The sequence below is a fragment of the Panthera tigris genome, chromosome D4, assembly GCF_018350195.1.
Source record: "Panthera tigris isolate Pti1 chromosome D4, P.tigris_Pti1_mat1.1, whole genome shotgun sequence".
NCBI classification, from domain to species: domain Eukaryota; kingdom Metazoa; phylum Chordata; class Mammalia; order Carnivora; family Felidae; genus Panthera; species Panthera tigris.
This window is the reverse complement of record NC_056672.1, coordinates 86,113,000-86,128,551: the sequence shown is the minus strand read 5'-3', so window position 1 is coordinate 86,128,551 and position 15,552 is coordinate 86,113,000. Positions and strand designations below refer to the sequence as shown.

At 56.9% G+C, this 15,552-nt stretch overlaps 1 protein-coding gene across 4 annotated transcripts; it reads left to right on the top strand.

Annotated features, from left to right (window-relative positions):
- Nucleotides 1-15,483, top strand: CIZ1 (CDKN1A interacting zinc finger protein 1). Of its 4 annotated transcripts, XM_042963668.1 has the most exons (18): nt 1-214; nt 1,008-1,125; nt 1,362-1,477; nt 3,078-3,149; nt 4,499-4,728; nt 6,917-7,010; nt 7,203-7,311; nt 7,829-8,174; nt 8,253-8,424; nt 8,605-8,723; nt 9,347-9,544; nt 10,278-10,402; nt 12,016-12,103; nt 12,585-12,698; nt 12,900-13,052; nt 14,477-14,546; nt 14,676-14,797; nt 15,139-15,483. In XM_042963668.1, exons 1-18 carry the CDS (start codon nt 61-63, stop codon nt 15,352-15,354), a joined length of 2,616 nt encoding a protein of 871 aa, XP_042819602.1. In that variant the 5' UTR covers nt 1-60; the 3' UTR covers nt 15,355-15,483. The 4 variants fall into 4 exon arrangements, with proteins under 4 accessions (XP_042819602.1, XP_042819601.1, XP_042819604.1 ...); XM_042963667.1 differs by having other exon boundaries at nt 7,829-8,424; XM_042963670.1 differs by lacking the exon at nt 1-214 and adding an exon at nt 387-494 and having other exon boundaries at nt 7,829-8,424.
- The last annotated feature ends 69 nt before the right edge of the window (nt 15,484-15,552 follow it).

Sequence of the window (15,552 nt, the reverse complement as noted above, 5' to 3'; positions counted from 1 at the left end):
CGGGACAGTGGCGGCCGCGGGGAGGTCGGTTGGGGACGGTCCTCCTCGAAGTAGCCCGCGATGTCCCCACCAGACGACAGACCCCTCCGGGCGACAGACGGACCTCGGGGTCGGAGCCGCGGGTTCCCGGTGCGGAGGATGCGGCGCGGAGGGCCTGAGCTGCCTCGGGCCCCCTCGCAGCTCCGAGCCGCTCCCGCCGCAGCCGAGGCGCCGGGTAAGCGGGTGCCGCCCCCGCAGCGGGACGCGAGCTCAGCGCAGGATCTTGCGCCACGGGCCGCTGCACCGAGTCCTCCGGTCCCCCAGAGGGCGCTGCTGTGGCCCGGTCAGGCCCCAGCAAAGCGGAGCGCTCGGGCCGCCCCGCCCGTTCTGCCGGTGGGGGCGGCGCGATTGCGGCGGGGGTGCGGGGAAGTGAGGTGCGCGGGCCGAGCGCCGCTTGGGGACGCACGGAAGGGTTTAGGGGCCATCTGGATGGAGGCTGAGGGCGTCGCGCGCAGGTGGGGTAACCGGATTTGATGTGTAAGGCTGGCTCGATCGGCAGAAGAAGGGGTTAACAGAACGGGGAGGGAAGCCTTCCTCCTACTTTGTTCAGAGGCCAAAGCGAAAGGTTGGGGGTGCTGTTATTGACACAGAGTAGGCGCGAGGAAGAGGGTGGGGTTGTCGTGGAGGGGGGGGCTGGCATCGGGACGCGGTGGCGCGAGAAAGGCTGGAGGCGGGGTGGAGGCGCATTTGGGTAGGACGCCCCGGGAAGGACAGAGCCGTGGGAGTAGGGGAGATGGCAGGCGGGGTTGGGCATTTGAGGGAGGGACTGTCGACAGGATTTACGGGAAAGTGGAGGGAGGCGGGGGTTATTGAAAGCATGAGGGTGCAAATGCGGCGTGCTCTCGGCAGGCCTGGGGTGTAGGCAGGCCTGGGGTGTGGCGGTGAAGCTCAGCGGGCAGGTATTTGAGGGCCGTGGGCGGGGGAGGAGGGAAGGAGGGGTCCCGCCTTACTCCGCGCCCTCCCTTCAGCCACCATGTTCAACCAGCAGCAGCAGCTCCAGCAGCTCCAGCAGCAGCAGCTGCTCCAGCTCCAGCAGCTGCTCCAGCAGTCCCCACCGCAGCCCCCCCTGCCCATGGCCGTCAGCAGGTGAGTTCCCCTCTGGAGGGGCGGGCGGCTTCAGTCCCGCCACTCGGATCCCTGTGGCGGAGACCCCATCCCAGTCCTTTCGCCCGGGGCCGTCCCTGTTTCAGTCCTGGGAGCCATCAGTTCCCACCCTAAGAGGTTCCTCTGTCTGCCGTAGAGAGGGGGCAGAGGATGGAGGTGAGGGAAGAGGGAGGGTCCGACTCTCCCGCAGCCCTCTGACAGCCCCTCCCCGCACACAGGGGGCTGCCCCAACAGCAGCCACAGCAGCAGCTCCTGAACCTCCAAGGCGCCAGCCCCGCCTCCCTCCTCAACGGCTCTGTGCTACAGAGAGCTTTGCTTCTGCAGCAGTTGCAAGGTATAGCTACTGGCCCCTTCTCACTGCATCTTAGCGGTGGTGCCCTAGCATCCCCCTTTTGCGCCAAGTCTCCCCCAGATCCACACGCTAACTCTGAGAGAGAGCTACTCTCAGCGTCCTCGTTTGCCGACGAGGACACTGAGGCTCCAGGAGGTGGAAGTCCCAAAGTTGCTCAGCTGGATGCCGGTCTGTGCTGGTCACCGGGGGAGGTGTGCCCTTGGCCATGGTGCTGACTCTGTGGGCTGTCCTCAGCACCCCTCGCTCACATTCAGATTAGAGGAAATGATGGGTGAAAAGGTCTATTTTGACACCCCGCCCCCTGCCCCCACGGCCCATTTGATAGATGAGGAAGCTGAGGTCCAGAGATGGGGGAAGTCATTTGTGCTGGATCACACAGCTAGATTAAGGCCTGAGGCTCCTGACCCCCTGGGTCTCTGAATGGGCGTCTCTAGCCCTGTGTATTAAGCCGGTGCCCTTGTCTCAGTTTCCCCATGTGGAGAGCAGTCTCTCAGCTCTTCCTTCTAAGATGCTGCTTCAGATACTTCAGCCCCTTTGGGAGTAATCTTAGGAGCCCAATGACCTGCGGCCAGCTCAGGTTCAGACCCAGCCCCTCCCAGATGGAAGCTGTGGCTTGCTGGGTGGTCCTTCTGGGCGGGGCACTGTGCTGAGACCTTTACATACACAATTCCTTGACTCTGCTGACAACCCTGGGAGGGAGATACCATGATCCCATTTTACAGATGAAAAAACTGAGACCTAGAGAGGCATCATGTGCCCATGGTCGCCCAGGGAGTAGATGTGGATTAGAGGGAGAATTAGAGCCCAGGTCTTGCTACAGAGCCATGTTCTTAGACACCAGGCTATCCTGCCATCCAGCTGGGTATGCTGCCAGGTCAGAAGATGTGGTGGCTGTCACTCTTCAGCCCTGCCACATAGGCGGGGATGGTCCTGGAGTTGATTGACAAAGGATCAATGGATAGTTGGAGAGAGAAAACCACACACAGGGACCCACGATGTATACATATGTATGTATCCCCCCTTTTCTTTCCCATTTAAAAAGTCACACTCTTCAAAGAAAAGTGAAAACAAATTTTTGAGAGGACAAGAAAACCCAAATTGTCATAGATAGACTCACTCACCTCCTGAAGGAAAACAACAACAGCAACAACAATAAAAAACACCCGTGAAGATTTTGGTGTATTTCCTCCCAATTTTTTTCTAGGCACAAACTTGGGAATTTGTATATGATTGTGGTTGGTTATTGATGTAAGTGAAAAGCTATATCTTGTTTCTTTTTCATGGAGTAGAATGACTTGGTCATTTACCAGATGATTTGACAGTCTCTGTAAAGATTATTTTTTAACAGCTGTTTTGTTTTGCTCTTGCGTACCTACACTCAGCTGCTTCCTTTTTTTTCCCCTTTTTTTCTTTTTTTTTCCCGTATTCTTTTTTTTTTTTTTTTTTCTGTTTTAAATAACCCTGGGATGAATATCACGTTTGAGACTATTTTCTTAGAGTGGATTCCCAAAAGTGGATGACTGGGTCGGGGGATGGATGTTTTATGGCTCTTGATAAGTATTGCCAACTTGCTTTCCCCAAGGACTGGACCAGTTTGCAGTGCCACCAGCCACGTCTGACAGTGTCGGTCTCACCATGCCCACGGCAACCTTGGGTATTATATGCTTTTTATATATATATATATATGTACACACGCATACAACTTACTAACTTGGTTGGCAAAAAAGCTATATCATTAATCTTCAGTTTACATTTCTTGGAGTGTTAGCGTAGCCAAACGTCTTATATTTGTCTGTTTCAACATTCATATTTCTTTTTGTGACTTGTCCATGTCCTTTGTCCATTTTTCTTTTAGATCTTTTAGATCTCTTGATCTTACTGTTTTTAAGAGCCGGTTGGCTCTCTGCACATACGTGTACATGTATTTGTTTTAACGTTAACTGAACGCTGACTCTATACCAGGCACACTCGCATATGTCATTGAATCCTCGTAAAACAGTGAATCAGGCACTATTATTATCCCATTGTACAGATGAGGGAACCGAGGCTAAGAAGAGGGAAATGATTCGCTCTAGGCCACAGAGCTTGGGCTGTAGGACTCAAACTAGCTCTTACAGCACACCTGACCCACGCTTTCAATCCTGTGCTTCCTGTCCCAGCTTTGGGGCAAGGATTTGAACCGTCTTTTATGGCTCAAACACTTCCTGAGCACTGGGCCTCTGAGTTAGATGAGGTGCCTGCCCTTAAGGAGTTCCCAGTGTGGTTGGGTGGTGGGCATTGGGAAGCAGACAAGGAAATTGTGCAGCTGGTTCTAGAAGAGGGAAGGAAGTCTGCCTCTGGGGACACAGGGAAAATGTGGGAAGGTCTCTCAGAGGATAAACACCTAAAGGGAGGCCTGAAGGATGACCAGGAGGTAGTGGGCGCTGAACAGCTCAGGCAGAAGGAATGGCATGTGCAAAGGCCCAGAGGCGGGAAGAAACCAGGCTTGTTGAGGTAATGCACAGAAGCCTGTGGCTGAAATGTAGTGGGTACGTGTGTGGGGAGGAGGGCAAGAAAGGAGGTCTGGGAGGAGGGCAGGGCCAGACCCTGCAAGGTGAGGAAATGGGCTTCTCTCAAAGCAGCAGGGAGCTACAGAAGGGTTTAGGCAGCATGGGGAGGGGCAAAGGCAGAATGTGCAGAGATCTTGGGCAAGTTACATCGCTGCTTTGCGTCTGTTTTGTCATTAGTAGAGATCATAATACCTATCTGGAGAGGGAGAAGGCAGTGCCTGTCTCCTCCTCAGCTGGAGCAGGAAACCAGCCCTAAGGCCCCCTCACCATGAATGCCCAAGGTGCGGGTGGGCCTCTGGCTCTCATCTCCCTCCCCTGGCTGCCCTTGTACGGGAAGGGTTCCCTTTCAAGTGATCTGTGCTGTTTCCTTGATGCTTTGGGGGGCTGATGCCTGACCCTGGCCTCTACCGTCCAACCGTGTTGTTAACCTCTTCTCCCCTCTTCCTGCCTGCAGGTAACCTCCGTGGCTACAACCTGCCAACCCCGAACCTGACGGGCCCCAGCCTCACGGTCCCCCAGCTGGCCACCCCAAATCTACAGCAGTTCTTCCCCCAGGCCACTCGGCAGTCCTTGCTGGGGGCCCCTCCTGTTGGGGTCCCCATAAACCCCTCCCAGATCAACCTTTCAGGGCGGACTCCCCAGAAACAGGCCCGCACCCCCTCCTCCACCACCCCCAATCGCAAGGTGAGTGATGGCTGGGGCGCAGCAGGTGGGGATGGGCGTGGGAAGGTCATACCTGGTATCAGCCTAACTCCACCCACTCTGGCACACACTGGGCCTTTGGGCAGGTCACATCCCTTTTTGTCCTCGGTGTCCCCATCTGTAAAAAGGGGGAAGGGGTTAGTGAGTTGGACTTGTCTAGTGTTTCCCAAATTTCAGATCTTTGTGACTCTCTGATGGGACTTTTGCCACGTCCAAACGCCAGCAATCCTGTTGTTTACCTGATATTTCTCTCTTTGTAAACACACGGAGATACAAATGACCCATAACACTGTATTTGTATTAGGTGTCCGGTCACAGTTCTCGGTAAACCAGCGCCGCCCTATAGAAATAAAACATGAGGCATGAATGGAATTTAAATTTCTTTAGCCATCACATTAACAAAGTAAAAAGAAACCAGTGAGATGAATTTCGGTAACAGATTTGAGTTAACTTCATACGTAAAAAACATGACAACTTCAACCTCCAATCAATATTTTAAGACGCGAGTGAGGCGTTTTGCATTCCTTTTTATTTTGTACTGAGTCTCCAAATTCTGGCATGTATCTCCATTTGGCTTGCTACCTTTGGAAAACTCAAAAGCCAGGCACCCGCGGCCAGGGGTTACTAACTGCAGTAGCTGAGCTTTAAATGAATTCGCTTCTCCTCGGTTACATTTCTTTAACAAGGAAACATTATGTCACTACCTGAAATTTCAAAAACAGTCCAAAAGAATTGCTGTACACAGAAGTGAAAGAAAGGAAAGGGTAAAACAACATTACAGGACCCTAAACTCTACAGTGTTGTCATTGGAAGGTTCTGGAGCTGCACCGCCACCTCCTTGGGCCTTGAAGAGGGTGCAAGGCATTAGAAGGAGGCTCACCCTGACATCAGCAGAGTCAGTCCTGGACAGAAGCAGAAAGAGTCGAGGGAGTAGCTTCTCTGGGACTGTCGTGTCCCTGAGTGTCCCGGCAGCCCCTCACATAGGGCACCCTTCTGAGAGCATTCCAGGGGGCAGGGATGACACTGCCCTTTCTGGGCTGCTCTCAGGCCGGCCCACATCTGGAAGTGAGGCATTTCCCTCCAGAGAGCGGTCCTGGCCTCCAACCTGCCCATTGGGCCCCTCCTAACATGGTCTTGTCCAGTGTCTCCACCACCCATTTTACATATGGGAAAGCTGAGGCTCAGGGAGAATGGTGGAGGCTGCCCCATGCTGCACAGCTGTCAAGACAGACCCAGAGCCTTACAGGACAGTAGGGCCCGTGTCATGCAGGGTGAGAGGCAGGGAGTTCTGAAGGGCATGGAGTCCCGATGGGATGCATGTTTCCACTCAGCGCTGGTTCCTCGGGCTTAGGAGGAGGGACAGAGGCTGTGGGCAGGCTCCTGGGAGTAACGAGTGCCCAGGACCAGCCGGAGCTGTGCATTTATTTAGCAAACATCTGTAAGTCTGGTAGGAGCCCCAGTGGTACAGATGGTGTGACTGGCCTGACCCTCCTTGGAGGTCTTCGCCTGGGGAGGAGGGTGTTAGCAGTGGTAAGACGTTAATGCAGATAATGTTCCCACCAGTTAATTCACCTTGTGGCAAATGCCACAAAAAGGAAGCCCAAGGTCCTCTGGGCCTGTGTTAAAGGTCTATCTACTCTGGGGTCAGGAGGGCTTCCCGCAAGAAGTGCCTTTGAGGCTCTGGGTGAATTCCTGGGGGCCGGGAGAGACCTAGGACCTTGGGGAACCAGAGAGAAGGCCAGGGTAGACGTAGAGAGGGCGAGGAGGCTAGTGGGGAGTTGGCTGGAGGTGGGGGCGTAGGGGCAGAGGGCAGATTGGGCCGGCTTGGGTGAGGAAGGAATACTCTAGAGTCGGAGGAGTCACAGGAGGGTTTCAGCCTGAAAGAGACAAAAGACATGATCAGGTTTGCGTGTTAGAAGGACCCTTCCGGCTGCTTTGTGGAGAAGGTGGTTGGGAAGTCAGGCAGCACCATGGGCCCGCCGGGAGGGGGCTCTGTATCCCCCAAATCTGGGTTAACAGCCAGGTAGCCTACACAGGATTCCTGGGGTGCTGAGGATCGTCTCTGGGCAGCTCTTCATCCCCTGCGGGACTGTTGAAGCCGCTCTTGGGCCAGGGGGTTGCTTACGAGGGTGGGTGGCCGGTGTCAAAAACAGTTTCTGAAAGGAAGCAGGATTCTTCTTCTCAGACGGTGCCCGTGGAAGACAAGTCAGACCCCCCAGAGGGGTCTGAGGAAGTTGTCGAGTCCCGAACAGACACACCAGAAGGTAAGGGAGGGAGGCTGCTAGCCCTCTGGGTGGGACACAGGTTGGGGCAGGCGGGTGCAGGGTCGGTGATGGAGGCAGACCTGGGAGGCGGGGATCTTGGTGTGGGGCGAGCCCAGGCCCCACCTCGAGGGGGGAGCTCCTAGTTTGTGCTGCTCACGGCATTGGCGGTCACTCATCTGCCCTCCGTTCCAGACCGAGATTCCCCACCCTGCCCAGATGGCATCGCTAAAGAGAAACACACTGTAGCACCTGAGCCCGAGTCTTGTGAGGCATCGGAGCCACCGGCTAAGAGGTCAAAGAGGTAACCGATGCTGAAAACCTTCCCTGGGCCCAGGGGCCCTGTACTCTCATTCTTGCAAAGCCCGGGGGTGGGTGTAGCTGACGGCCAGGACCCTTTATAGAGAGCTGGAACAAGGAAAGGGCCTTGACCTTTGGCTTGGAGGAAGGTCAAACCCAATTCTGCATCTTACTTGGGAAGACCCCAGGCCAGAGAATCTCGGGTATCTTCACTGGGCCTGAGTCACCTGGTGGCCAGTTCGGAGAGGTGAACATGTGCATCTGGGACCTCAGAGTGGGCGGAGGATGGGCGGCTTTGCAGGGCCTTGGATACATAATAGCAGATGGTGGGAGGCAGGGGTGAGTGATCCTGCCCATTTATTTAGGTACAACTGGGGCGTGGAGAGCCGGAGGGGCTCGGCCAAATGCCCGGCTCGGGCTCGCACGTGCTATAACTAGGACTGAACTTGGGTCTTGGCCTTTTTGAGGAGCCCCTGGGGCCAACTGGGAGACATCGGAAGATCTCTTTCAATCCTCCCTAGCTCGGAGTTGCCCACAGAGAAGGGGGCCGCCGGGCAGCTGCAGGCGAAAGTCCAGCCTCAGGCCCGGACCACGGCACCGAAGCAGACCCAGACGCCTGAGCTGCTGCCTGAGCCGCCGGAAGCCCGAGTGCTGCCACGATTCCAGCCGCGGGTTCTGCAGATCCAGGCCCAAGTGCAGCCTCAGACGCAGCCGCAGCCGCCGCCGCCGCCACCCCCGCCTCCAGGGGACACCCAGGCACGGCCCAAACTGCAGAAACAGGCACAGACGCAGACCTCTCCAGACCACTTGGTGCCGCAGCAGGTGCAGCCGCAGCAGGTGCAGAAGGAGGCAGAGCCACAGAAACAGGTGCAGCCCCAGGCACATCCCCAGCCCCCTGGGCAGGCGCAGCCGCAGCAGCTGGCACAGACGCAGACATATCCTCAGGTCCAGCCACCAGAGCAGCCACCAGGACAGCCTCCCGTGCAGCCCCCTGACCGGACTGAGGGGCAGCCTCAGACCTGGCCGCAGGTGTCCATGCCAGCATCGGAGCAAGCACCGGTTCCGGTTCGTTCCACGGTGCCGGAGACACCACCAGATCCGAGAGACGCCGGAGCAGGTAAGGGAGCACTGGTTCCCAGTCGCCCCGTGATGGGACAGTTCGGCCTGGACCCTTTGCCCTTCCCCTGGCGTTGTCTCCACCAGAGGCTTCAAGGTCCTGGCTGTGGGTAGAAACGGTGGCTCTCAGGCCCGGATCGCTTTGGGCCTGGGTGGGAGATGGACCCCTCTGTCATTTCAGGCCTGAAGGAGGCCTCGCCAGAGCCAGGAGGCTCCCAGGTCAGCGTGGAGAGCCAGGAGGAGTTGACCAGCGGTCTGGATGTGGGAGAATGTGAAAAAAGGGCAAGAGAGATGCTAGGGGTGGGTAGATACGCTACCGTGGCTGTGTGCTTACCGCGGGGCCCGGCGGCGGGAGGACCCCTTGTGTTTCCCCACCCGTGATAGGTGACAGCCGCCCTCTGCCGGGGCCGTGGGTTTGATGGAGGGTCGTCAAGCTCCTGTGCTGGTGTGCTGCCTTCACATGCCTTTGCTCTGAAGAACTAGAGGTGCTTTTGGTGACAAGTCCCTTCCAACCTGTTCATCCCTGGAATAGAGCCCTTGGTCCCTGATGGGGGAGCACTGCTCTAGTGGAGAGAACACAGAGGGCAGGCCTATGCATGCCGTCTGGGTCCCAGCTCTACCTCCTGGTGTGATCGTGGCCAAACCCGTTCCCTTCCTGGTGTCTCCATGTCTCCGTCTGTCACGTGAGGGTGGGGTGGGGTGGACTTCACAGTTGTGTGGGCTTGGGTTTGAGTCCTGGCTGTAGTACTCCCTAGCTCTGTGAGCCTGGGCAGTCACCTGCCAGCTCAGTGCCTCGGTGTCCCCATCTGTGAAGCGGGCTGTCAGGAGGGCCCAGTAAGACCCTGCTCGTGGGTGTTTAGCACAGGGCCTGGCCCACCGTAGGTGCCCAGCTGGTGATAGCTCTGCCCCTGTTCCCGGTGCAGGTGTGGGGTGCCGGGGGCTCCCTGAAGGTCACCATCCTGCAGAGCAGCGACAGCCGGGCCTTCAGCACAGTCCCCCTCACGCCCGTGCCCCGCGCGGGTGACTCTACCTCCGCCACCCCTGCCTCCGCCAGCACACCCTCGAAGCAGACCCTCCAGTTCTTCTGCTACCTTTGCAAGGCCAGCTGCAGCAGCCAGCAGGTACCTGCCGGCCAGGCCCCGGTACGGGGGGGGAGGGCCGGTGGGCAGAGTGGAGGGTGTCTCTGGCGGCTGCCCAGGCCTCCCCGCGGCGCCTGAGTGGCCACAAGGGCCCCGTGAGCACCATCCGGGGCAGCTGTGCGTTTGCCCTGAAAACAGTTCCTGAGCAGCCAAGAAGTTAGGGATTTAGAGTCCGGCAGACCGGGTATAAACCAGCCCTGACTAGCCGCGTACACCTCAGAAGGTGAATTCTCCTCTTTATGACTCCCATTTCCTCACGCATCAGATGAAGAAACGCTTAGAACCCACCTCACCCGGAGGTTCCAAGGATTCAGTGACCTGACATTGAAATCACGAGCCCCAAGCGCCCCCTGGAGCGAGCAGCACGTTAATAACAGCCTTAGGCTCGTAATAATAGCAATAATTATTATTACCCTTGCTATTGCTACCTCTGTCATCCAGAGCAGAGCCATGGGATCCGGAGGTTAATCGGACTGCTCCCTGCCTTTGAGGGGCCCACACAGTCTCCGGAAGGAGCACAAGCTCCGGCTGCTGTGTGCCCACTTGGTGTCTCAGTTCACCATCCTTCTGTGGCCCCCACGGGGCTGTTGTAAGAGAGACGGCTTCGGCAGCGGCGGGGTGGCCGTGAAGCCGAGGTCGGAGGCCTCCTCCTCCACCCTTGCCCGCTGTTCCGGGGCTCGTTCTTCAGGCCCATCCTTCGCTCTGCTGGCTACAGGAGTTCCAGGACCACATGGCGGGGGCCCAGCACCAGCAGCGCCTGGGGGAGATCCAGCACATGAGCCAAGCCTGCCTCCTGTCCCTGCTGCCCGTGCCCCGGGATGTCCTGGAGAGAGAGGACGAGTGAGTGGGGGATCTCGGAGGCTCTGTACTGGGGGGTAGACAGTCTTGAAGGCCAGGCGAGGCTGGGAAGGGCCCTGAGTCTGCCATCTTCAAGGTCCGCCTTTGGGTTAAGCATTGCCCTCTGCCAGAGGCCTCTCCGCACCATTAACGGTTTAGCCTCGGGCCTCAGTTTTCCTCATCTGTAAAATGGCCTGGTGAAGGATGCAATGTAAGAATTCATGAACTAGGTGGTCTCTTAAGGCTCCATCCAGCCAGGAACAGTGGGACCACCCACATGGGAAGGAAGTGGGTTGTGGCACAGAGCCCTGCTTCTCCGGCATATGTGCTGACCCCAGCTGGGGGGGCGGGGGGTGGGGTGGGGACACACAATGGTGAGGATCATCACCTTGTGGCCTGAGGTTACAGCTACACTGTGCCACCCCTTTTTCATTGCCATAGGGGCTTCATTGACCCAAAATATGTGCCCTCCTGGAATCCAAAACTAGCTCTCGGGCTAAGAAGGCCTGGTGGAAGGTACAAGACCTTTCAGCACCCTGTGGGCAGTCATGGAGGCCTGCTGGGGGGCTGGGGGGGCGGGGGGGGGGGAAAGCAGGTAGGCACTGCCTCAGGCCATGCTGGGGGACATGGGCTCTGTCACAGAACAGCTGCCCTACAGCTCCAGGTCTCCTAATTGTTCCAGAGAATCTAGAAACCCAGCTTTGTATGTGAAATCTCCCAATTTCAAAATGTTAGCAGCTAGCTCAGAATCAAGATGAAACAAAGCCTATGGAGGCCGAACCAAACTCCTTCACAGGCTGGGCAGTCCCCGAGGCAGTGGTTGGGGACTCAGCCTTGAGCGCTTACAGAGGGTCACAGCTTGGAGCTCCCTGTCCGCATGCTCTGGGTGACGGAACACTCTCTCCAGAGGCAGCGGTGTCTCTGTTAGGTGCTTCTTTGAGAAGAACTTCCCTACGTGGTTGTGCAGTATGTTCTCGACCTTTAAACTTCCCCCTGCTTGCGGACCTAGGAATTATACTTAGGTGAGATAATCATAAATACAGGAGAAAGATGACTCACAAAGATGTTCCTTGCAGAGTAATGTAATGGTGACAGATTTTAATTGGAAACTTTCTAGAATATCGAAACCTGCGGGATCAGTTAGATCAGGCTTGTCCACTTGGTGGAGTGGTTCTAATAAACAGGACAACGGCAGGGAATTCATGAGAACGAGGAAGCAGGTGTGATGCAACATCAGGTTAGAACAGGTTCAAAACTGCCATGTGCAGAATGAGCTTGGGATCTCGTGACACAAGAAAAGCGGAAGGATGTGGCCCGTCTTTTAACAGGCTTTAGGTGCGGGAGATTCACTGAACTGTCTCCTGATGACGTCACCCCTTGAATCCTGACCTGGCCCCCTGAGGCCAGTCCTTCAGACTGGCTGCCTCTCCTTCCTCCTTGGTTATTATTCTTGTTTAAGGATTCTTCCAGATGAATCTCAGAACCGTTGATAAGTTTCTAAAAAAGCTCCTGTTGGAACTGCATTACATTTATGGGGAGCATCTTGGGAGAGCGGCTGTCTTTCCAACAAGAACAGCATCCCACTGTATATACTTGTTTTGGTTGCCGTCACTCAGAGAGCCCCCGCCGAGGCGTTGGTGTAACACCTGCCAGGTCTACTACATGGGGGACCTGATCCAGCACCGCAGGACTCAGGACCACAAGGTATGAGGGCCTGTGTGCTGCGAAGGTACCCACACATCTATCTCCAAGCCCAGGGTTGGGAAGGAGGGAGCTGAGGTTGGGGACGGAAAGACAATTGCACTCTTTATCTCTGGATGGTCATAACTCAGAAGCGTGGCTTCTCGATGTTTCCTCTTTGGGCTTCAGTTTCTCCATTTTTCCAAGTGGGTGAGGCACCATCTCATCCTGTCATTCAGCCACGGGGCTGGTGGGGTCCTCTTGGCGGCTACTCTCTCTCCCCGGCTCGTCTTCTCTCTGTCCTGTTGCCATCTGCCATCCCGTCTTGTAGCCAACAGCACAGGGAGTGGATATGTTTGCCCATGTTCTGGTAAAGGGGCGGGGCACAGCCAGCTGGTTACAGATGTGGTAGTCTGCGGGTGGGAGATGAGATCTCACTGGGCACAGCCTGGCTGCACCCGGGGACACTGCCTGCCACCTACTCGGCCTGCCCTCCTTTCCCCAGATTGCCAAGCAATCCCTGCGACCTTTCTGCACTGTTTGCAACCGCTATTTCAAGACCCCCCGCAAGTTTGTGGAGCATGTGAAGTCCCAGGGGCATAAGGACAAAGCCAAGGAGGTAACCCCAGCTCCCTCACAGGACATGGGCCCAGAGAGGTACAGAGCCTTGGCCAGGGCCACACAGCAAGTTGAGCTTTTTCGCAGCCTGAACTCATACCAGGTCTGGAGGGATTGGGACACTCAGAGTTGTGGGGTGGGTGGGGTGTGGCCCTTAGGCTGCCCAGAGCTGACCTGAGCCCTGGCCCACTCTCCGGGGCAGCTGAAGATGCTTGAGAAGGAGATTGCCGGTCAAGATGAGGACCACTTCATCACGGTGGACGCTGTGGGCTGCTTTGAGGGCGATGAAGAAGAGGAGGAGGAGGAGGAGGATGAAGAAGAAGAGATCGAGGTTGAGGAAGAATTCTGCAAGCAGGTACTTGGGGGGCGAGGTAGGGTGGGAGGCAGGCTGGAGGCTGGGCTCCCAGCCCAGGCGGGACCTCGCCCCACCTCCCGGGGCCAGGGGGCACAGTGCTGACGTTTGTAGGCACTAACGGGTGCCAAAATTTAGTACAAATAGGACTGTATTCCGTATGGCTAGGTATAAATACACATCACGATGACTGCAGGGCGGCCGGTTACATGGGTGAGGACCTCAAAATCTGGCTGAAATTTTGACCTGCATTGAGGAAGGGAAAGGGCATCTTAGGCCAATAAGGGCACAGAGGGAACTATGCAGGGGACACGGAAGAGTCAGCATAAGGTGATGATGACGATGACACCCATAGCAGACGACATTTTTGAGCAGTTACCGTGTGCCAGTTATGTACCAAGCACTTTCCTGGCAGAGACCCACCCATTTGGATGTTGGGAAGTGAGATGCCAGAGCCCGTGCTCCTAACACCGCAGCTCCTCTGAGCCACGCCCTGGTGCTTGATGTGGGGATACATGGGGATTAAGGCCTGGCCCTGCCCTCCCAGAGCTTGCCCTTGCAGTCCGGGGGTGGCGGTGGGGGGGGTGGGGAGCCAGGGAAAGGGGCATCATGGAGGGGCTGTGGATGGAGTGTCGCAAGGGTGGCCTCCAGCCCTATGCAGGTTTGATGTGAGATCGCTTTGTTACTCAGCAGTTGGCCGTGGTATGACCTCAGGCAAGCCCCTCGCCTTCTCTGAGCCCCCCGTTTCTCCTCTGCTTAGAACTAAGAGTCCCAACTCAGGCTCTAAGGAAGGGCCGAAGCCCGGCCTGAGGCGGGGGTGGCAAATGGGAGTGGTTGTCCCTCCTGGAAGGCACATTTGTTTGCTTGGTGAGTGGAGGAGGGCGCTCCTAAGCATGGTGGGGCTGCTGTGGCTGGAATCAGATGGCCCCGTCTGGAAGGGGCTCATGTCTGGTAGGCAGGAGGAAGGGTCCTTAGTCACCTGAGCAGGTCACTGCAACATCAGATAGGAATTCAGGAAGCTGGCAGGGGGCTCGTGGTTAGAAATGTCACGAGGGCCTGGGGCCCACCAGGGTTAAATACGCTGCTCCTCCGTAAACCCTGGGCCAGTGAGTTACTGTGCCTGGACCTGTTTCCTCTTCTGTAAAATGAGCGAAGTGTAGAAGGTTGTTATGGAGTTCAGAGACGACACTTGTGATGTGTCGGGCACACCCGGCATGGATTATGGAGGGCTTCCTGGAGGAGGGGACTGATGGAGCTGAACCCAAAAAAGTCTAGATCGGGAAGGGTACTCTGGCAGGATAGGCATGTGCAAAGGCTCAGAGAATGCCACCCACAACCTCCTGGGGATCATCCTCCTGGGTATCAAGGGAGTGGTGTCGAAGAGCTCAGGGAAGTCAGAGCTGAGGCCCACACTTGCCTATTTCCAGGTGAGGTCCAGAGATATATCCATAGAGGAGTGGAAAGGCTCAGAGACCTATAGCCCCAGTACTGCATACGGTAAGACCCAAGCCCTGACCCCGCCTCCCCTCGTCCCACTCAGAGGCTGGGCGAGCAAATGGGCCCCTAGGGAGGGCGGGACACGGGTTGGCCTGGAGGGACGAGTGCACAGATGCTGCCGTCCTACAGGTGTGGACTTCCTGGTGCCCGTGATGGGGTACATTTGCCGCATCTGCCACAAGTTCTACCACAGCAACTCGGGGGCACAGCTCTCCCACTGCAAGTCCTTGGCCCACTTCGAGAACCTGCAGGTGAGCCAGGCTTCCTGCCCCACCCGCCCTGGCTGCTGGGTAAGGCCTCAGCCCTGGGGCACAACCCCCCAACAGAAGGCCCTGCCCACAGAGGGAATCAGAACAAGGGTAGTGCCCAGCTCTTTCTGCTGTCCTGGCGGGGGGCGTGGTGGCGGGGCGGGGGGGCGATGCCGAGGGCCAGGCTGTTAGCTCCAGAGCTCTGGCACGGGGAGGCTGAGGACATCTCATAGCATCACACGGTGTGTCCGCTGCAGCGTCAGCCGGGCTGGGGAGGCAGCCGCTGGCAGGGAGCGTACCTAGTGGGGAGGCAGCCCTGCCTCATCTGCACCCTCTGTGTCCAGAAATACAAGAAGGCCAAGAACCCCAGCCCTACCAGCAGGCCCGTGAGCCGCCGGTGTGCAATCAACGCCCGGAACGCCCTGACTGCTTTGTTCACTTCTGGTGGCCGTGCGCCCACCCAGCCCAGCACCCAGGACACAGCTAAAACCCCCAGCAAGGTGACAGCCCAACCCCCTCCTCCCCCACTTCCCCGGCGTTCAACCCGCCTCAAAACCTGATAGAGGGAGCTCCTCATGCCCATCCCGTCTGGGTCTAGGTCTGCTTTGCTTTTTAGAAGTCTGTGTGGAAATTTTGACATGGTTGGTGTTTTTACTGAAAATCTAATAAAAGAAGGTAGTTTGGCTGTACAGGGCCCACCAGCCTTTCTGTCTGGGTGGACAGGGTGAGGGGGCAACCCTGCCAGCTCTCAGCCAGAA